This window comes from Puma concolor, chromosome C2, assembly GCF_028749965.1.
Source record: "Puma concolor isolate L17-30 chromosome C2, mPumCon1.1.hap2, whole genome shotgun sequence".
In the NCBI taxonomy this organism is placed as follows: domain Eukaryota; kingdom Metazoa; phylum Chordata; class Mammalia; order Carnivora; family Felidae; genus Puma; species Puma concolor.
Genome location: NC_141675.1, coordinates 145108656 through 145132615, shown reverse-complemented (window position 1 = coordinate 145132615; position 23960 = coordinate 145108656). Strand labels below are relative to the sequence as shown.

The 23960-nt window shown below is 37.8% G+C and overlaps 1 protein-coding gene across 6 annotated transcripts in view; it reads left to right on the top strand.

Moving 5' to 3' along the window:
- Positions 1–23960, top strand: part of GRIK1 (glutamate ionotropic receptor kainate type subunit 1) — a 375649-nt gene that overhangs the window by 216759 nt on the left and 134930 nt on the right. For all 6 annotated transcript variants that reach the window (XM_086675821.1, XM_086675820.1, XM_086675824.1 and 3 more), the window contains exons 2-3: positions 15342–15509; positions 18850–19107. In XM_086675821.1, the coding sequence (XP_086531947.1) occupies positions 15342–15509; positions 18850–19107 (426 nt within the window). The remainder of the gene's footprint in view (positions 1–15341; positions 15510–18849; positions 19108–23960) is intronic.

Here is a 23960-nt window from a genome sequence, read left to right as displayed (position 1 = left end):
AAATAAAATTAAAGGCATAGCCAACTAGAAAAAGTATCAGAACCAATTATAAGAAGATAATTTCCTTCCTTAATGTATAAATGCATAAGATCAACGTAGATACCCCATCCAAAATGGGCAGGAGCCAGGATTTAAGAATGTGTAAAAGAACACATACAGAGAAATACAACAGGACATTTTGAGAAAATGTCCAGCTTCATTAATAGTCAATGAAATGTGAACATAAATAACCATTGGTTGCAAAGGTTTTGCCTAGGGAATTGATTTATTTTTATTTACAATGCCTAGAAATTCAGAAAAATGTGCACTTTTATATACTCATGGTAGGCATGTAAATTGATGAAATCTTTCTTGAGAATGACTAGGTAATATACATCAAAATCTTTAAAAATTAACATATTATTGACACTGAATTTCACATAGAAGAATTGAGGAAAAAGATACCAGGAAAACACTATTTTTTTCACAAAGATACATTTATTAAAGCATTATCTTTGATAGCAAAGAATTGTAAATAAAGATGTCCAACAATAGAGTTCTCTAAACACACTTTTGTTTTTGAGATAGAATATTATACATCATCAAAATTATATTTCATAAATATTAAATAACAGAGAATATCATTGAGACAAAAAGCAGAAAAATACAACATTTTGTATGCAGTATGATTCTACTACAGATGCACATACTGCAAAGAACATCAAAAGAAAATACAACTAAATTTTGATATCATTAATTCTCTGAGTGGTGGAATTTTAAATTATTATTTTTTCTCCTTTTTTGTATATCCTAAACTTTAAGTAATGTAGTTAAGCAGCTTTCTTTTAAATTAGAAAAAAGAAATATTTAAAGAAACTTCAAATTTTGAAATTTAAAGATGACTAACTGTTAAGTCAATGAGGAAATAATGCATTATTTTTAAAATATCTATAAAATAACAAGAATGCAAACACATCTAGTAAAATGTGTGAAATATAGCTGAAGCTGGCTGGAAATGTAAATATGCAAACCCAAATGCTTTAATAAATAAAGAAGTATGGATACACTTATAAATTTTTAATAATTAAAATGACAGAAAGTACAATTTAGGTATAAGGGGAGATCCATGAAAGTCCCCCCAATGCTATTTTTTAATTTTTCAAAATAGGCAATGAGGACATTCTTGGCATTTATCATGAGGGATGGGTTAATGCTTCCTTACACTAGATATTTTTCATGTTTTATCCTGACAAATAGTACAAAAATCAATATACTTGATATTCAATCTCATGTTTTAAGAACTTTTGAGCTCATAAGAATACTAACATAATTATATAATAGCATATGCCTTTGATTCAAGCCTAGACAATGCAATAAGCAAAAAAAAAGAGATAATGGATATTTGGAGACGATTGCATTATGAGAAAACTCAACAAATAAACAGAAGATTCAGTAATTATAGCTCAGGAAGGCAAGTTGATGGAGATACACACAGAAAAATATAATCAATTACAATTATGCCTATCAATAATTCCTCAATGAGGTCCAGGAATAAAACAAAATTAGTAATAATATATGTATAAAAGATAAAACTCAACTATCAAAAAATAAAAACCCTTGCAATATCTAGGAAAATACATTAATGTGTGATTTGTTTCTGAAAACTAAAATAAAATAAAACTAATAAATGTATGCCTATGCTCTTAGAAAGATGGGGTATTTTTTTATAATTCAAAAAAAGCAAGTTACACATTTCACGATATTCCTAAAAGAATTTCAATCAGTAAATAGGCAAAAAAAATTTCAAGAAAATCATATATAAGAAGAGTAATTTAGGAAGACGTGTCCATTTCCCTAGCAAGTGTTAAAGCTAGTATTAACACAATATAATACTAGCATATGCATAGGCAGAAAGGTCAACAGGACAGAATTAGTCAGGAACCTAAATCATGTACTAACTCAGTATGTGATGAAGACGGTGTAACACATCCGTAGGTAATTATATACATCAGTGGGTAATTATATATATGTAGCATAATTATGTTAGCTTTTCCCCTGCTACCACATGCCAGAATAAATTTCAAATGGACTAAATAACTAATTGCGGAAAGTAAAATATCTTTTTTGAAATCCTAAGAGTAATTATGTATGTGAATATTTATCAATTTGGTGGATAGAGTAGAAACTTCTAAACGTAAATATTCCAACAGTCTCGCAAGGCCAGATTCAGTGACTGTAACAAATCACTTCCCCCAAAACAGAGGCTTTTTTTTTGTTTCCAGAATAATCTGCATGTTTACTGTGAAATGTCTGGGTTTTTTTTTTAATGTCAAATTGGCTTACATACAACATTCAGTGCTCATCCCAACAAGTGCCCTCCTCAATGTCCATCCCCCACCCTCAGTTTGTTCTCTGTATTTAAGAGTCTCTGTGTGTTTTCTTACTACACTGGAAATAGTGAGTTTGTTTCTGGCTCTGCTCCTCATGCCCTCCCTCTGGATCCCAGGCCAAAGGAGCAATTTTTACCTATAATATTCCAATCACTGGGACAGAGGGAAATGATAAAAAGCTCTGAAGGTCCTCCTGATGGCAGTTAAGCCCTCTGTCCACAAAGTGACATCTGTAACTTTTGCTCGCAAGTCACTGGACAGAACGAGTCACCCAGCCCCATCCAAACCCCAGATGAGGTGCAATCCTCTCATTCATCCAGAGGGAAAGATCCAACGACCACAAGTGTTTCATGTTTCAAGGGGGGAAAAAATCAATATATTTGACATTATAAAACTTTAAACATTTCTCTGCCTAAGAATCTAATCAGCATAAAAGCTGAATAATGAACTTGGAAATATTTGCAGTGAAAATGTCAAAGGCTTTAAATCCTTTTGAGTAAGAGAGTAACCTACATCCATAACAAAAACAATTATTGTCTCAAAATATAAAAAAGGCACAGGACGAGAACAAGCAATTTAAAATTACAGATATACAAATAAGTGGTAAATAAGTTTTAAAAATTAAATTCATCCCTATTCAAAGGCATGTATATTAAAGCAATAATAAATACTTTCTGCTAAAAGCTAACTTAAAAACCATCTGAATCTCCACAAGGTTGCAGTTCAAGTGGACATTTAGACACAGTAGATACAAAATACTTGTACAAGTCAGCTTCCCTCCTGCATGCAGTTTAGGATTATTTAACAAAAGCTTAAATGGTCTATAATTTAGGACCTAATAAATACATTTCAAGGTGTTTTTCTTTCTCCTGGCCGAATCACGGAAAATTGACAAAATGTCAATTATAACAGGGTTTATAACAGTGAAGAATTAGCGGGGCACCTGGGTGGCTCAGTCAGTTGAGCGGCTGACTTCCGCTTGGGTCACGATCTCATGGTCGGTGAGTTCGAGCCCCCCGTCGGGCTCTGTGCTAACAGCTCAGGGCCTGGAGCCTGCTTTGGATTCTGTGTCTCCCCCTCTCTCTACCCCTCCCCTGCTCACGCTCTGTGTCTCTCTCTCAATAATAAATAAAAACGTTAAAAAAAATTGTTTTTAACAGTGAAGAATTAGTAACAACTTACCAAAAGAAGAAAAAAAGTGAAGTTGATTAGGTAAACCTGCTATATCCATTGAAATATTAGGCAACCATGAAAAATAAGGCTTCCTAGGGGCACCTGGGTGGCTCAGTCAGTTGAGCGTCAAGCTTCGGCTCAGGTCATGATCTCCCATTTCCTGAGTTTGACACCCGCCTCAGGCTTTGTGCTGAAAGGGTGGAGCCTGCTTCCAATTCTCTGTCTCCGACTCTTTCTGCCCCTCCCCTGCTTGCACTCTCTTAAATAAACATTAAAAAATAATAATAATAAGATTTGCTTTCAGGGGGAGATGCCTTTGTGAAAATGCCAGGAGATAATAAGATAGCACCACCTTAATTACTTCAAAGAAAATTCAGTTATATGAATAAAAAGGAGGGAAAATCAACCAGTGTTAATAATTATTATTTCACCCCGGTGTGATTGCATTTTGTTGTTTTGCTTTCAACTTTTTACACAACTTACATGTTTTTAAAACAAAATTATTTAGAGAAGAAAACAATGTTTACTCAAATACTGGATAGTGGTCTCCATCACGGGAGTTCACCGAGTACAGCATATTTAAAAATATATGTAAATGAGTAGCAAGGAGAATTTCCAGAGAGAATTTCCAGATTTTACGACTTTCAAAATACGTGGTGCATGTTTCCAAAAGTTCCTACCAGTGGTATTTGATACACAAATCCCTCTGTGGTGCAATATTAATTGTATTTTATTTTTGACCAACGTCTAGCTTTCCCGGGTACATGTAATAGTCAAGTTTATCTCTCTTCATCTGAGACTGAAGTGTTTCACAAAAAGATTTTCTCTGAGAAGTAATTTCCATAGAGCTTATTCATTATTTATGTCAGTGCAAACTCTGTTCATTTTATAGCGTTGGATCTTAGAATGTGATTATGAGCAAATCTAGGGTTTGCTCAACTCAAATACCTTCTGGGCTAGCATACTTTAACAATAGTGATACAGAGTTTCAATTTGATACTCTTTGTTTTTAAATTTTTTTAATGTTTATTTATTTTTGAGACAGAGAGAGACAGAGCATGAGCGGGGAGGGGCAGAGAGACAGGGAGGCACAGAAGCTGAAACAGGCTCCAGGCTCTGAGCTGTCCGCACAGAGCCCGACGCGGGGCTTGAACTCACAAACTGTGAGATCATGACCTGAGTCGAAGTCAGACGCTTAACCGACTGAACCACTCAGGTGCCCCTCAATTTGATACTCTTTAAAGGAACAGGGTAGTAGTAAATATGTGAATGTTTAAATCAGACTCTAATTTTTTTGAGATTCTAAAACAGTATTGTTACCTCATTCACCATTTTGTACAATTTTCAAATCAGTAAATGAAAAATTTTATTGAAAGGATTTTTTTGATATTTCAAATAAATATGCATAGATGTTTAAAAAAATACTAATAGAAAAATAATAAGAAAGAAAAAGAAAATGTAGCAAAGGACTTTGCATTTAAAAGATTTACATTAAATGTTAAGGACTTGCCTTCTGTCCACAACATATCTTTGAGATGATTGATTAAAAGATGACTTTTTCATAAAATGCAAACCATCTTCATGCTTTGGTTATTTTTTAATGAAAAAGGAGTAAAAATTGACATTAGAAATTTAATACTAGTTTTTCAAAAAGCAGCATCATAATCAGAGGGTTAATATTTCTGATCAAGAACCTAGTGTCCAACTTTTCATTACTATAATCAAATGAATGAGAAACCATGGGCCAACCAGAGTCAAATTGTTTCTTTATTGTGGGACTTCTGAGAGACTCTTCTATGTTATTGTGCAGTGAGGATTTCCAAGAAGGAATGATGCTAAGCAATTTTTCCTAAGCGGACCTGATCATTGAACTTCCTTTTGCCTGTAGCATTTCATGGGCAACTTCTGTGCACACACATTGGTAAATACTGCTCTGTCAGAGCTGTGAACTTCCATTTGTTCTGGCTTCAGACAACAGTTGTCATCTTTAACAGCAATACTTATTTCGTTTTCAGCAAGGAGAAATTTCAGCTTCAGAGATGGCAGAAATAGGGCAGAAGAAAACTAGGCAATTGTAATGAGGTGTAGAACACAGCTTCCTTAAAACTACAAGATATGAAATTGGCATATTCCATTCATTTAACAAGTAGAAAATGAAATTTGAGCCTTTTGGTATGCATCTGTGTCATTTAAATGAGATGCTAAAAGCTCTCAACAGAGAGTAGAGTGATCACAAAATTTCACGAAAGTAAATTTGGCATGAATCCTTCAGCAATATTCCTGATTCTTGCCTGAAATCTGCTGTTGAATAGGAGATGAGCCATTCTGCTAAAGTGTTAAGGAGCTGGTGGCCCTATGACAGGTGAGCCTTCAAGGAAGGGTCAGAGCTTTGAAAGTGCTTGAGGACCATGTGCCCTAATGGTTGGGAGACAGGGAGCAGTCACTGCTAACAAGGTAGAAAGAGGAAAGTTGGGGCATTCTCTACCACCTCACACAGCCACCTTCCTCTCCATCACTCTCATAAGCTTCTCTCCCTTGGCAGAATGTACTACCTCATCAGGCAGGGTGTTAAGTCACAAAGAAGAGACTCAACTCAACTGAATGGTCATTTTGAAAGGCAATGTACTATGTCCAAATCAAGACATTTAGTCCTGGTAGAAGGCGGAGATCAATAAACATTGTCTCCACCTTCAAAGAACAGTTAGACTCTCAGCTTATGATTTTACACCAAAGTGAATTCCCCAAATATGTACTGGATTGTATGTTATCAAAAGAGAGGGAAGAGTTCACCTCTGGCTGGAAAAATCAAGAAAGACTCCACACTGGAAGGGACAAAGAGTGGGCTTCTTGTTCTGTTATGAAATAATTAACTACTGTACATAGTGTTCTTTTCTGTAATCTACCACCACGAGGCTGGGAATTCTGCTGATGGTGTAAACCAAGTGTGTCCCTCTTTGTGTCTTCCATTGCTGCCAGCATAATGATAGCTATTAATAGATGGTCAATAATGGAATCAATGGAATCGAGTTGAATATTGAATATCACTAGAATAGAGTACCTTTCTTTGGCTTTGGATGTATTGTCTTTTCTTTTTTAATGTGCAACTCAAATTTATTAAGAAAAATTACTGGCAGCATGTGCTAAACAGCCCATTATCCATAGCTTTTCCATTAACTGGCCTTTCCCATAACCGCTAACATCTGAGCCATCTCAGGAATTCCTTACTCCAAGACATATTCTCTTCCTCCTTAAAGGTCATTCCTACTGAATTCATGCAGCTCTCTTTGAGACTCAAAGAGAGTTTAGATGTGGTTGTTGTATTAGGGGGGATGTCAAACACCATTCCCCCTCTTCAAAGGACACCAAAATCTGAAGATACTTGTAGAAGGTTTGGGCAACAGCCAGACCATTGAGGCTGGTCTTGTCCTTACCCATAGCTTTGTCCTTAATCAGGACTTCACGAAAGGTAAAATTTCAGGTGCCCCTTATCCATTCACTCTCCATTTGGTCAAGGAACATGTGCTTCCCATCCAAATTCACCTAGCATGAAATCTTTACTAAGATTATATTGGTCTCCAAAAGTAAAACAAGAAGAGGTAAGTTGAGTGGGAAAGAGAGTATTATCTAAGGGAATCTTAGAATTTAAATGTATAGGCTTGAAATTAAAGGTGCAGTAAATATAGACCTATAGTAAATTGCTTATGATGTAATAAAATAGAATTATGGATATGGCAATAAAGACAGGCAATATAATACTGTATATTTAAGGAGTACCTATCAGCAAAGGAATAGATCAAATTGCCATCTTGTTTTCTGCTGATAGCTTCTGGAATGGTTATTGTTCCACAGGAATGCAAAACAGGAATCAACGCTACTGAAGCTTTCCATTTCTTGATTGCCAGCTAATAGTTTCACCCTTCTTTCCTGGATGACCTCGCAGTTTGTCACAATGGGCACACAACAGCTAGTTAAGGGGGTAAGCGAGGTTTATTAGAATATGCATAATAACATCATGGACCTGTCATATCAAGAATAAAACAGGAGGGGCACCTGGGTGGCTCAGTCTGTTAAGTGTACGACTTCGGCTCAGGTCATGATCTCACGGTTCGTGGGTTCGAGCCCCACATCGGGCTCTGTGCTGACAAGCTCAGAGCCCGGAGCCTGCTTCAGATTCCGTGTCTCCCTCTCTCTCTGCCTCTCTCCCACTCACACTCTGTGTCTCTTTCTCTCCCAAAAATAAATAAACATTAAAAAAAAAAAAGAATAAAACAGGAAAGTGTAACAAACAAAGAAACCCAAAGGTACAGTTACTTGCTTTATTTGCAAAATCAAGTTAGAGAGCTAAAGATTGCTATTTGATATACTAAATAAAGTAACATTTTATGAAGGAGAAAAATATAATAATTAAAAGCATCCACTACTGAAAGTTTCTTTTTGTTATTAGTTTCCTATGGCTGCTGTAACAAATTACAAGAAAACTGTGTGGTTTAAGACCATAGAAATCCATTTTCTCACAGTTCTGGAGCCCAGAAGTTCAAAATCAAGTTTTTAACAGGGTCCAACTTCTTCAGGTTCCAGGAAAGATTCAATTCCTTGCCTCCTCCAGCTTCTGGTGGCTCCAGGCAATTCTTTGGTTTCTGACTGTATCATTCCAATCTCTGCCTCTCTCCATCTACACCTGCTCTTGGGTGATGTCAACCCAGTCTTACGGCTTTAAACACCACCTAAGCATAAACTTTGGTGATGACTCCCAAATTTTATCTCTAGACCACGTCTCTCCCACGGAATCCAGATCAGTATATGTGACCTCCTAGTTGACATCTCCACTCAGATTTGCAACAAGAATCACACAGTAATCATGCTCCAAATCAGGCACCTGCTCTTTTCTTCATCTTGGTGAATGGCAATTTCAGGCCAAAAGCCAGATGTCATTCTTGACTCTCTTTTCACTTCTAATTGGTCAGCAAATCCTGCCAGCTCTACCTTCAATTTTTATTTAGAATTTCGCCACTTTTTGCCATACCCCAGCAACTGCTAATCTATACCAAACCATCATCATCAGTCCCCTGAATTACCCCAGTGCCTCTGGTTAGTCACCTGATATTGTAGCGGGTTCAGTAGCAGATCTCGGCTTTTTCTCTTGCCCCTCTCCTCCCTTCAGTCTGTTCATAGTACAGAAAACAGGGTGAGCTGTAGGAACCCTGTGCCATGTGTGTCTCCTTTGCTCTCACACAACTACTGTACTCCCAACACTTCTGACATTTCTGGTCACCAAATGGGTGGTGATTTTCCCACACCAAGCAATTCTCTGTGACACCTGCTGGGTGTTCTACAGTTTATCTCAATTCTGAAACTACCTACCTGGACATAGTTTCATACTCCACAGGATAAGGGCTGAGTGCCATGAGATTGCCTTGCTACTTCAGAAACCAATAGCTAGTAGGTCCCCGGTTACCCACAATTGCTGAATAACTCAGCTGCAAATCAGAGGTTTCCATGATTTCCTCCTCCTTGGACTTGATTATTTGCTAGAGCAGCTCACAGAACTCAGGGAAACACTTACTTGCATTTGTCAGTTTATTAAAGCATATTAATGAAGAGATACACAAGGCAAGGTTTAGGAGGGTACCAAGCACAGAAGCTTCTGTTCCCATGGAGTTGGGGTGTATCACCCTCTCAGGGCATGGATGTTTTCACCACCCAGGAAGCTCTATGAACCCCATCCCTCTGAGCTTTTATGGAGGCTTCATTACATAAGCATGATTGATGGACTTCTTGGCCATTGGAAGTTGGTTCCACCTCTAGGTCCTCTCCCCTCCCTGGAGGTCAGGGGGTGGAACTGAAAGTCCCAACCCTCTAATCATAGGGTTGGTTCTCTGGGCAATCAGCCCCCATTCTTAGGTGGAGCCCTCAAATCACATTATCAGCATGACAAAAGACAACTTCATTGCTCTTATCACTTAGGAAATTCCAATGGTTTTAGGAGCTCTGCACCAAAAAGGGGGATGAAGACCAACATATATGTCTTATTATAAATCACAACGGCACATAGGAAGATCCTCTTGAAATATGTCATTTGTCTACTCAAAATTCTCCAGTAGCTTCCCATCTCACTCAGAATAAAATCCAGGTCCTACTACGGCCCATAAACCCTTTATGATTGGCTCTAATCCACCCCTGTCGCTGCCCTCTGCTCATCTCCTATCAGTCCAGACCCGACCCAGCTCACCGTCTTTCATCCTCACTGCTCCTCAAAATTAACACCAGGCAGCTCCTACCTTAGAATATTTTGTTCCCTCTGACTGGAATGCTCTTCTTTCAATGTCTTAGGTTCTTACTTAGAAGTTGTCCTCTTTGTGAGATCTTTCCTGGCCTCCTACCCTAACATGTCAATGCCTTTCTTCCCATTCATGATCAGCTCTCCTTCTGGCATGTAAGCTCCAAAAGTCAGATTTCTTTTTTTTTTTTTTTTTTTTTTTTTTACTGCTGTATCCCCAGTGCCAAGTACAGTGTCTGACTCATAGGAAGCTAAGCATTTTATAAATAAATAATTAAATAGTGAATGAATCAGTAAATGAAAAAAATGAGTTCTTCAGTAGAGTCATAGACATGGCATATACAATCAGCTGAAGTCGAAAAAAAGAACTTAAATATATGTGAGGATGTAATTTTATTACATTTCTGAATGGTATTACTGTACATGTATTATTGGAATACATTCACCATTACAGGGTAAGTCAAGTCAGAACAATATATTCCTTTTATGGGAATGAGATTCAATGTTATTATTTCAATGGGGTTTTTTCTTTTCTTTTCTTTTCATCATCAAGCAAGATGAATTCCCTAGCACAATGTAGCTTTGCTTTTCTTAAATTCCTTTTGGGAAGAAGGGGCAAATCTCATACTGCCCACTCATCATCCAGCACAAGCTCTACTTAGAGGGAGCAGGTGTGGAAACAATAGACAAGGGTAGAACTGCTTTTCTTTAAGATGCCTGTAAAAGGGGCCTCCTTTTCTACCATGTTATATCCACACTGACTTTAACTGTGTTAACTCCCTGCTTTGTGGAAAGCTAGTGACCACCCAGTTTTTTTGTCAGGGCTAATCACAGCTCTCACCTGGAAAAAAAAATACACACTCCAGAGTAGTACCAAATAAATGCTCATTAACTGAATTACAATGTTGTAGGCATAGAGTTAGAGGGAAGGGTCTTTGGATGAAGGTGGTGATTTGAAGGAACATTAGGAAGCAGATTATTAAGTATCCCTGGAACCTAAAAAAATCAATCAAGCAAGCAAGCAAGCAATGGGACCTAGAGCCAAGCTGGGTCTTTTTCAAATACAGACAATTTCTGGACTCCATCCCATAACATTATGATTCTGCACAAATGGGATAGGGGCTAGGAAAAATGTGGAAACCATTGTTTACCTTAGGTATCATTGCAAACAGGACAGCAGTCAGTCTTAGCCTTGACTAAGTACTACCTCTTGCCTAAAATGATCATGTTTTTTGACCCAACAATCAGTGAGTTTGTGATTAAAACCAATTCTCTTGGAAGTCTAGACAGAATTACGTGGCACAAACCACAAGCTCTTACTTGGCCTTCTTAAAGGCAACCTGTAATCTGTGCAGGATGTAATCATCTCTGGTTTCCATCTGTGTCCATTTGGTCACAAAACAAAACCACCTGTCTTAGCCTGGACTTGTTGACGCAGGAATCTACCCAACAGAGGCAGAAACACACCTGTGGTGATGGAACTCTGCTGCCTAAATCCGTATTGAGATTTCAAGTGAGTTTTTCTCTGCTTACCTTAAACCACTGTACCAAATTTAGAACCCTATTGGAAGATAATTTTACATGCACAGATGTGATTTCCACTATAATTGTCCAGTTTCGATTTCAAAGCCCTTGGGGTAAAAAATGAAGATGTATATCTTAGCTTGGGTTGCCATGACAATATCACAGACTTGGTGGCTTAAACAACAAAAACTTATTTCTCATAGTTCTGGAGTCTGGGAAGTGTAAGTCAAGACATCAACAGAGCTGGTGTCTTTGAGGACATGTTTCCTGGCTTGTAGACAGCTGCCTTCTCTTCTGTCTTCACATGGATGGGTGAAACAGAGAAACTGAGAGAGAGAGAGAGAGAGAGACTGACCTTGACAGAAAAGGGCAAGGGGGAGGGCCAAAGGGAGGGGAAGAACAGAGAAGGAAGAGGAACAGAGGAAGGACCCAGGTAGGAGTTCCTCCTGTTGAAACCAGGAGATCCAAGCGTACAGATGACTGAGGCCAGAAACTGACTACATACAGAGCCCCAAAGACTTGAAATATCTCATTGAGAACCCCACACCCACAAATTAAAAAAATAACCATGGGGCGCCTGGGTGGCTCAGTCGGTTGAGCGTCCGACTTCGGCTCAGGTCATGATCTCACGGTTTGTGGGTTTGAGCCCCACGTCAGGCTCTGTGCTGACAGCTCAGAGCCTGGAGCCTGCTTCAAATTCTGTGTCTTCCTCTCTCTCTCTGCTCTTCCCCTCCTCACATTCTGTCAATCACTCTCTCGAAAAATAAATAAACACTATTTTTTTTTAAATCATGCATGAGTCCCTTGGTGTGTGTCCCTCTATCAAAGACTCTGAGGTTCAGTTTTGTCAAATCTGAAACTATGAGGAAATGGTGAATGCTTAAAAGTCTGCTTCCTTAGGAGGAACTGGAATAGTGCCCATCAATGACTGTCCTGTCTCTATCAGATTGCACTTTCCTGGTACTTCCTCAGCCCTCTATATGCCTCACTTCACTGCAGGGTTTTGGTATTCAGCAGCAGCCCTTCCTAAGGGAAAAAGGAGAGTGTGGTGGGATGTTGAGCTAATGACATTTGTAATGCTTGTTTGGTGCCAGAATGAAAGAGAATTGCCCCCAAAATGACAAAACAGAGTTCACCTACTCACCACATAATCACATAATAAAAACACTTGTCACTATCTTAAACTCAGGGACATTCAGCTTTATGTAAAAGACAACTATATACCAAAGGAACAATTTTGAGGTGAGTAGGCAGTTTTACAACAATTTCTAATTCCTCTTTATCCACATGTAATAATACTAACTTATTTCTGGGGAATGATTGAGTTTTCAGGGCACCATCCATGCATTATAACATTCCGTACACAGAGAAATCCTCTAAGGTAAGAAAAGAAGCATTATTAAACCACACTTGGAGATGAAGGACATCAGAAATAAATTGACAAAGTGAGAATACATATGTATAACACTACGTATTATAATGTATATAAATCAATTATACATAGTTCTATATAGAGAATATATATATTCTCTATTACATTGCCCTATGTGTTCATAGATTGGAGAATCCAACACCTGAGTTTGTCACAGAAAAGGCTTAGAGAACTTGAATAAGCTAGGCAAAGTGTGTGATCTCTCAGTTCACTTTTTCATATATAAAAACAGAAATGCTACCTCATATATGGAATGTTATAAGGCTTAAATGAAATATTACCAAGGAGCTATTTCATGGTAACTTTCTTCCCAATATTTAAGATTCTTTCTCAAAAAAGAAGTGGGTGGACCAAGGTCCAAAATTCAGAATTTCTGATTCCCATTCTGGTATGTAGTCCCTCCTACCAGCCTGCTTATGCAAATAAGTGATGCTTACATTTGAGCCAATGACTGATCTTTCTCCCAAATAGTTATAGGCTGAACATTTTAAGTTACTTTCATCTCCATAAGAATGGTGATTCTGTATAAGACGCATTTTCTCTTTCACCATGTGCTTGAAGAGATAGACAAATTAAAAAAAAAATGCTAATAATTACTGTGGAAGCCCTAACACCACACAGTTTCTGAACTTAAGTCTGGGTCATTCTGATTGTGGGTCAGCTTCCTATCTGTCTTCTTCTATTATCCAAGCTTACCATTGCACTATGGAGAATCCACTTAGCAGTCTGAGAGAACTAAAAGCTTGCCCACCTGTCTCACCATTGTCTGAGAAAAGAAAAATAAATACATAGATAAGGTCACTTAAGAGCAAAATTTTTCCTAACATTGACTTCAGAATAAGTGTCCAGTAAGAATCTGTAGGTAAAGGTTAACATGATCTCATACCATGGTCACACAGTGCTCAACTTTGGTTTCTCAGAGAACAGGGAAATGATCTCTACAAGAGTATCTCATATCATCAGTCTAAAACCCAGAGATATTGTCAAAGGAAGCCAAAGTAATTTCGTATGAACCTTCTCAGCTTTTGCAACCTGACATTGTAGTTTGTTATTTAATACAGAAAATCAAGTGAGCAGGAAATTGCAAAATAATAATTAATTTATAATTAATGTTATAATAATTTATAGAATTTATAATAAATATTATAGATGTGTATTTGTTTAGTTTTTCCGAAATAAAATCAGAGTAATTTTTTTAAATTACAGTTTGCCAACTAGAGTTCTTTTTATAAGGATACACGTAAATCATACAGTTGCTTGTGATGGTTATTTGAGATTTTCAACTTTAGATTTTTCTTTCTTTTCCTTTCCTTTTCTTTTCCTTTGCCTTTTCTTTTCTTTTTCTTCTTTTCTTCCTTTCCTTTTCCTTATCTTCTTTCTTTCCCGTATTTTTTTCCTTCCTTCCTTCCTTCCTTCCTTCCTTCCTTCCTTCCTTCCTTCCTTCTTTTTTCTTTCTTTCTTTCTTTCTTTCTTTCTTCTTTCTTTTGAGTGTAGAGAGAACTTGAAGTGTTTGCAAATCAATCTGGCATAACCAAGTTTGGAAAAAACCTACAACTTACCCTCAGTAAGAGGTCCCTCAATGGTTAGACCTAGTTATAAGTATTCAGCATTCCATGGAATCCAGTTAATGCTTTATTCAAGGGAAATTAGGAGTATTGGTCAATCAAGGAATAAGTTAAGTAGAGGTCAGTTAAGAGAGACTCTACTGTGTGTCTTGTGTCTATTAAAAAAATTAAGAATGTACAGTTAAAAATACTCCAATTACATCTACTAATATCACCATGTCAAGCAAAGTCAGAGATGAGTTCTCCCACGAGGCTTTAAGCACTGATATTTCATATTGCCTCCTGTGAAGAGATCCTCATGTTTGAGATATCAAAGATTTGGTGCATATTCTCTGTTAGGGGAGAAGCATATTTCTCTAGAGATGGGATGTAGGCTTGCTTTGGGGCCAGACCAAACAGTTTCTCAAAACAAAACAAACAACAGTTCTTTTAATCTGCCTGTGCACTTTGGAAAGTGCTAGAATATGACCTCAGAATTTTGAGTGATAAGAAAAGAAGAAGTGCTTTTACTTTGAAAATTTTAAGTGTATGTATGTCTCGTTTTGACCCCACTCAACTCTCTGAATGATCTATCTAGAGTCTAAAAGGTCTGCTTTTGAATCAAAAGAGCTTCATTCTGAAGAGGGATGGTCCTTACCAGATACAGCTCAAATTATGTTTAGGTCAACCACGGTGTGATTCATGTCCAAACTGTGGAAAATCACTCTCCACCATGTTGTCAGTTATGCTTGACGTGGTATTAAATATTTGGAATATGTTGGCCACCTGAGAGGTAATATATAGTCCAACTTTGGATTTGAAAACCGAGGCATTCATATGAAGACCTATTTCTGTGCATGTGACACATGCTGATAAACTTTTAACACTGGTTTTGGGATCTGTTCTGACCATTACCACATTTATTTTGGAGGGCCTTTTGTCTGAATCATTAATATTCTTCTTAAAAAATACACAGGAATGATGTGACTAATGCTTCTCATGCATCTCTTTTGCTTCTGCAGGAGGGATTTTTGAAACTGTGGAAAACGAACCTGTTAATGTTGAAGAATTAGCATTCAAGTTCGCAGTCACCAGCATTAACAGAAATCGAACCCTGATGCCTAACACCACGTTAACCTATGACATCCAGAGAATTAATCTTTTTGATAGTTTTGAAGCCTCGCGGAGAGGTAACTATTTTATTTTCCCATTTTTCGAAGCTTTTTTGGGTGATGTGTCTGCTCCACAAGTCACCGTTTTTGCTACCTGTCCTTTGTCAGAGTGGACATCTTTGTGTAAATGGGTTGCAGGAAATCTCGGTCCTTGATGTCACTGTCCAGTACAATCTGAAGGATCCTAATGGATGTTGCCTAGCTCTGTTTTCTGGGCCATTCCGATTAGCTCACCCTTCAGTGCCCTCCACTCTATGATTAACTGGTTCAGCTGTGAATGGAAAATGTCAAGCTTGATCTGTTTTTCCTTCCTGAGGCTGAGATACCACCATGAAATTGTACAGCACAGTCAAATAAAACTTCGTGGAAGGTCATATCCACCGAGCATGTGGAAATGTCCACAACGCACATAACTCACACCCTGAATTTTAACAGGTTGTAAACTACTGGGTTTACCTAGGATTTTCTCAACTTTTTTTTTTTTTAAAAAGTCCTTTTCACAAAGTCATAAAAATATAAAAATTAAACCTAGGAGACAATCTCTGCATTTTTTTTTTCCTGATTCTCTTTTTCTTCCAAGAAGACAAGGTCCTAAAAAGTAATCTACTTTATACATAGGCTGCAAGGTTTCTGTCCTGGAAAGAGCCGTTGGGATTGTGGGGCTTGTTTAGATGTCCCCCAAACACTCCTGAGACTACTCCAAAGTACAGTCACATTCAATACACTCGCAACTTGGCCTCTAACCAGGGAGCTGTTGAGACTCCATGCAGATGTTATTGTGGACACCAAGGCCACTCAGCAACCTCCATAGGAGAAGAGTCTTTTTCCCTCATAGAGGAATGTTTTGCCAGTTAAAAACACACAAATAAATGGAATGCAATGAACACCATGGTTGTGCCGATTTCCAAGGAACTAATATTGGTTGTTCCACATAGAATTAACTCAGCATCATGAGATGTGTGCACCTTACACACTCTTCTGCAGGATTCCTAGTGCTCTTTACAAACAAAAGGTAAAGTGTTTTCCTAGCAGCACAGATGAAAAGCAAACAGTATAATGATTCTTCTTCTGATCGATGGCATGACCTTAGTATAAGAACATTTTCTTTTTAAAGATGGATGGAATTGCAGATACTACATAGGTCAGCGTTACCTATGAACAAATAATAAAATTCTATTTATACAGCTCTTCAAAGTCATCTTCACATAAATTATTTCTATGGGTTTGATCTCTCTCCTCCTCTGCCTCTCTCTGTCTGTCTCTGTCTTTTGATCTCTGTCTTTATCTCTGTCTGTGTCTCTCTGTCTCTGTCTTGGCTCTCTATCACACATGCACACACAAACATTGCTGAGCAAATACCTTAGACAGGCAAACACATTTAACAATGATACTTCAACCCACATAAAACTGAAAGCTTTTCTGTGGTCTCAAGTACCTGTCATACTTGTAAATTAAACACCCCCAAAGCTTCTTAAAACTGGTAATTTGCTGGCAAACAGAATTCAAAAAATTGATTTTCTGTCAAGTCATATTAGCATCCCAGAGCTAAATATTAGCAGGCATCTCAATCCATCGCCCATGTTAGACAAAACAACAGTTCACACATTCTCATGCTCTCATTTTGTTACCAATGAAAACATATCCAGGAAATGAGCTTCCATAGACAATGGCAATTTACACTTACAGCACTTAATGCAGAAAATTATATGTCTTCATATCTCATGTAGTAATTCAGTGCCAAAGAGCACAACATGAGAAAGTTTTTCCTTGTGAATGACTGTAAACATTTGCAGTACCGTAGATATTTGAAATATGGTTTTCAAAATTTTATTATTTTTTCTCTCTAGATCCAGTCAGATCATTTTGACAAAGCCATATAATTTTTCTACTTATTTTTATTTGTAGAACAACATTACTATAAAAATTAACACAGTTTCATTTAAAAATTTTGTTATTAATTAATTCAAATATTTAATTATTATCTCTTGGGAGTTCCAAACTTTTTAAAATTAGCATTAAAATAATGAGATACTATAAACTTCTATATAATGCCAGCATAAATTTATATCGGCATGAAGAGAGTAGACCCTATTTTGCACGGTTGTAGAGGATAACTGGTCCCAATCTTTCTGGAAGGGAATTTGCCTAATATGTATCTAGTAATTTAATTATAGCTGAGAATCTACTCTAAAAAAGTAATGTAAACTTCAGAGAAAAATATAACAACTAAATACTATAATATTAGTTATAATAACAAACGTTAGGATCAGCTTAAAGGTTCAATATCATCAGAACAGTAAAATAAATGATGGCATAGCCATGGAATCGGCTATTCTACAGGCACAAAAAAATATACTTTCGAAGACTCTGTAATGACTTGGGGGAAAGGGTGTGTTTTTAGTGTTAAATTCAGTGTTAAAGAAAGCAACGTATCAACCTGTGTCTGCAGAGATTCAATTTTTTATAAGTTGGAATGCCAAAATATGAAGAGGTATTATTCTAAGATGATGGAATTATAGGGTCTTTTTTTTTCTCCCTTATGCTTTAAAATACTCTAAATTCTCTCAATGAGTATATAAAATCTTATAAAGAGAAAACCAAATAAATGTTATAGATTAAATTTTATACTGACTCGATTTCGTTAGGCTGATGCTGAAACAGGGAGAGGCCTGTCCTTGAGCTTGGCCCCTGGCCTCTGGTAGAGTTCCGCCCTTACCTGGTGGCCCTGACTCACTTCATGGTCTATGGTATTAGTGGGTTGGACCACGTGGCTTCTGAGATCCCTTTAAGCTATGTTATGTTAATATTCTATAATTAAGTAGGTATCAATATCACTTACTATTCCTTAGCAGTTTTTCAATAGCCTGGAATCCCTTTCTGAGTTTTGGGAAGATGGCAACTGAAGTGCTTTTGCAGCCACCCGGAGAATCTTCTGAATTCTCTGACCACATTAATATCCTCCTTGTCACCCTGCCATAGGACAATACTTCATTCACATGACATTCCCTTGGCCAGTAGCTTGTAGAGCAGCTCTGAGCCCCCGTGGGTTACGCCATGCCAGGCAAGGGATTTAGAAGTAATGGTGTGAGAACAGCCACTTATTTTTGATTGCACAGAGTTGGCCCTGTGATGTGTTGCTAATCAGTTCCACATTCAAATATCTCAATATTTTAGCATCTCGGGGATATTGGAAGTTGGATGAAGCATAATTTCTCAACATACAGATGGAGAGTGGAGAATTTCCAGTAATGAAAATAAAAAGAGGGATCATGGAAGGAAAGATGGAATTCACAGCCCTCTCTCTCTCTCCCCCCTTCCCTGCCCTCCCTCTCAACCCCTCCTCATCTGTGGCCACTAGCCTGCGACCAGCTGGCTCTTGGTGTGGCTGCTCTCTTTGGCCCTTCCCACAGTTCCTCTGTCAGTGCCGTGCAGTCAATTTGCAATGCTCTCGAAGTTCCACACATACAGACCCGCTGGAAACACCCATCGGTGGACAACAAAGACTTGTTTTACATCAACCTGTACCCAGATTATGCAGCTATCAGCAGGGCGGTCCTGGATCTGGTCCTCTACTACAACTGGAAAACAGTGACAGTGGTGTATGAAGACAGCACAGGTAGGGGACTCACACAGGAACCTCACCTGGCCATGTCTGGTCTGAACAAAGGGAGTCGGAGTGTTCTAGAGGCATTAACTCATCAGGTGGAGTACGTGAAAATGCTCTTTTTTATGAGGTGAATGGAGTATTCTAATTTGAGAATGCCATACATCTCCATGTCTATCTAATTCCTGTGGATCCTTTCTGATGATCCTTCCATCATCATATTTAAGGGGATGTTTTAAAAGAAATATCACCTTATTGATATTAAAGATGTGATTTCATTTCTCCCAACTCTCTTAAGACCGTGACCATGACTCCCTTCCTTAAATAATGCAGAGAAAGTTGGAAAATTACTACGAAGTATGCTTTCAACTTGTAAGTAACTGTGTACATGTTACATGTTAGAAACGTTTCTAAAGGAGGTTAACGAGGAATCCAGTTAGAGGCTAACTCAGTACAGTTGCCCATTTCATGGGAAAGGGACTGAGAACCCCCAGTAACAAACCCTTAATAAAGCTTGCATTGTTCCACCTGTTTATTTTAGGATCAGAACAGAAATGTGATGCTTGGAGCCCCCATCTCACTAGACACATCCTCTGATCTGCCTTCATTTCAAGTTTCTTTGGCCAGCACCTTTCCCCTCTGTCTTCTTGTCACATTTCAAAAGGACTGAGGATCCCTTTTATTCAGTTACATTCTGCTGGTGACTCTCCTTTGTCAAGTCTTTCTAGTTTAAAGATGTTCACCATCTCGTCCCTTTCATCTCCATTAACCCCAGCACCGTCTTCCCTTTACTCCCTGTACCTCACATCAGCTAGGATGAAGAGTCCATCATTCCTTACCCCCAACTTCATCTGAATCTTCTTTTCTTTTTTTATTGAAGTATAGTTGACACACAGTGTTACATTGGTTTCAGGTGTGCAACATAGTGGTTCGACAGGTTTATACATTATGCTGTGCTCACCACAAGTAGGTGAGCCACAAGTAGGTACCACAAGTAGGTACCATCTGTCACCATACAACACTACTACAGTGCCATTGACTATAGTCCTTATGCCGTGTTTTTATTCCTGTGACTTACTCCTGTGACAAGTCTGTACCTCCCAGTACCCTTCACCCATTGTGCCCATCTCCCTACTCACTCACCTCCCCTCTGGCAGCCAGCAGATTGTTCTCTGTATTTATGGATCTGTCTGCTTTTTTGGTTTGCTCGTTTGTTCATTTGTTTTGTTTTTTAGATTCCACATATGAGTGAAATCATATGGTATTTTTATGTTCTGTCTGACTTATTTCACTTAGCATAATACCCTCTAGGTCCATCTGTGTTGTCACAAATCCTGTTCTTTTTATGGTTGTGTAATATTCCATTATATATACACATACACATCATCTTTATCCCATTCATCTATTAATAAATACTTGGGGTGTTTCCATATCTTAGCTATTTTAAATAAGGCTGTGATAAACAGAAGAGTACATATATTGTTTGAATTATCATTTTCATCTGCTTTGTGTAAATACTCAGGAGTGGAATTGTTAGCTCATACATTTCTATTTTTAATTTTCTGAGGAAACTTCATACTGTTTTCCATGGTGGCTGCACCATTTATATTCCCACCAACAGTGTATGAGGGTTCCTTCTTTTCCTCATTCTCACCAGCATTTATTATTTGTTTATGTTTTTGATACTAGCAATTCTAACTGGTTTAAGGTAATGTCTCATTGAGGTTTGGACTTGAATTCCCCTGATGATGAGTGATGTTAAGCATCTTTTCATGTATCTGTTGGCCATCTGGTTGTCTTCATTGTAAAACTGTCTATTTAGGTCCTGTGCCCTCTTTTTTTAATTATTATTATTGGATTACTTTTTTTTTTTTTTTTTTGGTGTTGAGTTGTATAAGTTCTTCATATATTTTGGTATTGACCCCTTACAAGAGATTGCCTTTACAAATGTCCTCACCCATTCAGTAGGTTGCCTTTTTGTTTGGGTAGTGGTTTCCTTTGCTGTGCAAAAAGTTTTTATTTTGGGATAGGCCCCATAGTTTATTTTTGCTTTTGTTTCTCTCCCCTGAGGAGACGTAATATGTCTGACTCTCCTTTTCTGAAGCTGGCCCCTTACTACGGGTGATCCTCCCTCTACCCCAAAGACGGTGAAGTCCCTCATTCCACATGCTCTCATTCAAATATCACTTCTTCCTTAAAGCCCACTGGGGCCACCAGAGGGTTCAATAGCACTTCATAAATATAAGCATTATGTTACATGCTTCAATTACCTGTTTGCACATGTAGGAGAATAGGAATTCCTAAACATTGGAAGTTTATCTTATTTATTTTTATAATCTGCCACCTAACACAATTATGGCCTATAGGACTATTTAGGTATTACATGTACAAGGCATAATGCTGTTTATTTTCTGCATATTTTTTTCCTCCAAGGTTTAAAATTAGCTCCTTTCTTGATCTACACATTTGGTAATAAGGTTAAGAAAATTATTAGTGAAAATTAATAACGCAAAGCACTTACCAAGTTTTTAATAGTATTTCATTTTTCACTGTCCTTTTCACCAAGCACTGGCACTTACTACTTATCAGAGGATGATAGTAAGCCTCCTCTATTTTGCACTAAACTCTGGTTGCATTTTAAGTTGCCAGATAAAAGTGACTCTTACAGTTGGAAATATGCATTTAGATATTTTCTTATACCTCATCTCATTTTAGAAAGAAGTGAAGGTAGGTTATTGGATATATAACTTACAAATATATTCGAAACAGTCCTACAGGGAAGTATAAGCCACAGGCAGTCATATTCTTAAAGCTTCACCTGCTTGCTGGGAAGAAAGAAACGTACTATCAAAAAAATTCCAAAAGCAGATTTTAAAAACCTTGAGATAGAACATTATAATGTGTAGGGGTGGGAAAGTTTCCACTTCTTCCCTTCGAGGATCTTTGGCTGGTCAAGCAATGAAATTGACATGAGACATATTAACAGGAGAAAAGCAAAGTTTAATAAGATGTATACCACCTATAAGCATGGGAGAGACCCAAGAAAACAAAGTTAACTTACTGAAATGGCCTAAGCTATCACCTTAAAAACCACCTTTTGCCAAAGATGAAAGATGTTGGGGGTGGGGAATCAGGTATGGGAGATTATCAAAAAAAGCACAGTGAACAAGGGCAAGATTATAATGCATGTTTAAGTCCCTGCCTTCTCTGTTGAGAAGAATTTCTAGAGATTGAGTCACCCCTCTCTTTCTGGTACAGTAAGGGAGTATCTCCCTTACAAAAAGGTTTCTTTTATACATGTAACCGTCTCTTACAAAAGGGCAACATCTACTCAGATTTCAGAGCTTCATCTGCGCCTGCTGTTTCTTAAAAATAAACGTCTTAAAAAAAATCCCCATGCCAATGGGACACATTTTGCCTGGCAAATTCTGCTCCCCTTCAATTATAAATGTAAGTATAGTCTGATCTTTCATGTTGCTTACCTTTGTAAATAGATAATCGCATGAGCTAATAAAGTCATACTATTTCTCATTATGTAATACACTCAATAGTACAAATTTTTCTCACGATTTCTACCATCTCCAGCAAAGCAGAGCCATCTAGAAGGAACACAAATTGATGAATGACATTAAAACTTTTGGATTTAAGAGCTCAACTAAAGGCATGAGCATAATATTATAGATTTCAAATTATATTTAGACAAAACCTAATTTGTAAAAGGGTAACACAGAAATTGATGTTCTAACCAACCTTCTGATTTCAGGTAAGCACCCAGAAGTGATGGGCATTTTGCACAGGAGGAAACTCAATCCTTTCTATCATTTTTTTACAAGAAACTGAAATCTGGTTTTCATCCTTATTAAGTTCACCTGAGCCCAATTGTTCAATAAATACTTGCCAAAGTTGAAAATCCCAAATGAATTTGTATGTTGCCCATTAAGTTAGAAATGACTCATGTTAAAATGATTTTACCCACAAAGAAATTAAAAATGTAAATGAATAATCAATTGAGCTATTAAATTGGAACCCAGAGAGTAAACAGGTCAACTGAGATCAATAAAAGCAGACATCTTTTGCCTTTGAGTGGGTTTAATACTGCTTGACTCAGGGTTTTGGTTGCAGTAATTATCAAGACATAAAAAGGAGAAAACTTAGTAAACCTGAAGGAAAAGAAAGGACTTAGGTGTGCCCAGCACCCGCCCTCACACCAGAATTAAGTACCCATTAAAGAACACTTTATTGGGATTTGTTTAGGAGTTTGTTAAATAGCCTGAAGCCAGCACAGATGTCTGGGGGACCAAATGGCCCATGACTCCCATTGAAGTCAAGGGGAGCACTGTGCTTGTCTCTAAGGACAAAATTCAATTCACTAAATACTAGAAGGCAGAATTCTGTCCTCTGGAAGTGAAAATGTAGAAAGACCCTAGAGAACTGTTGAGGGAGTGAAGTTGTGTTTCGCTTCATCTCTCTCTCTCTTTCTCTGTTGCCTGGATATTCCTCCCATCAGTCACCTAGTTCTCTCTGATTCCCACATTCAGAGGTGACCCTAGGCAGTGAGAAATTGCTGCTCATTGGTCATCCCCTCTGCTTCATTAGACCCCTGGTGGAAGCCTAGTTTCTATCCCTCACACGCATCAAAAAGAGCTGAGAAGCTGAGCACCAAATGCAGTGTGGAGGATATTCAGCAGTTTCTGCTTTTTCAAGGCCAGTCTCAGTGAAATGTAGCCACAACTATTTTGCAGAAAAGGGGCCGGCAAACTTTTTGTCTCTGATGGCCAGATAGCATCTAGCTTAAGCTTTGTGTGTCATAGGGTCGTGACTATTTCACTCTGCAAGGTAGCAAGAAAACAGCCATAGATGACACA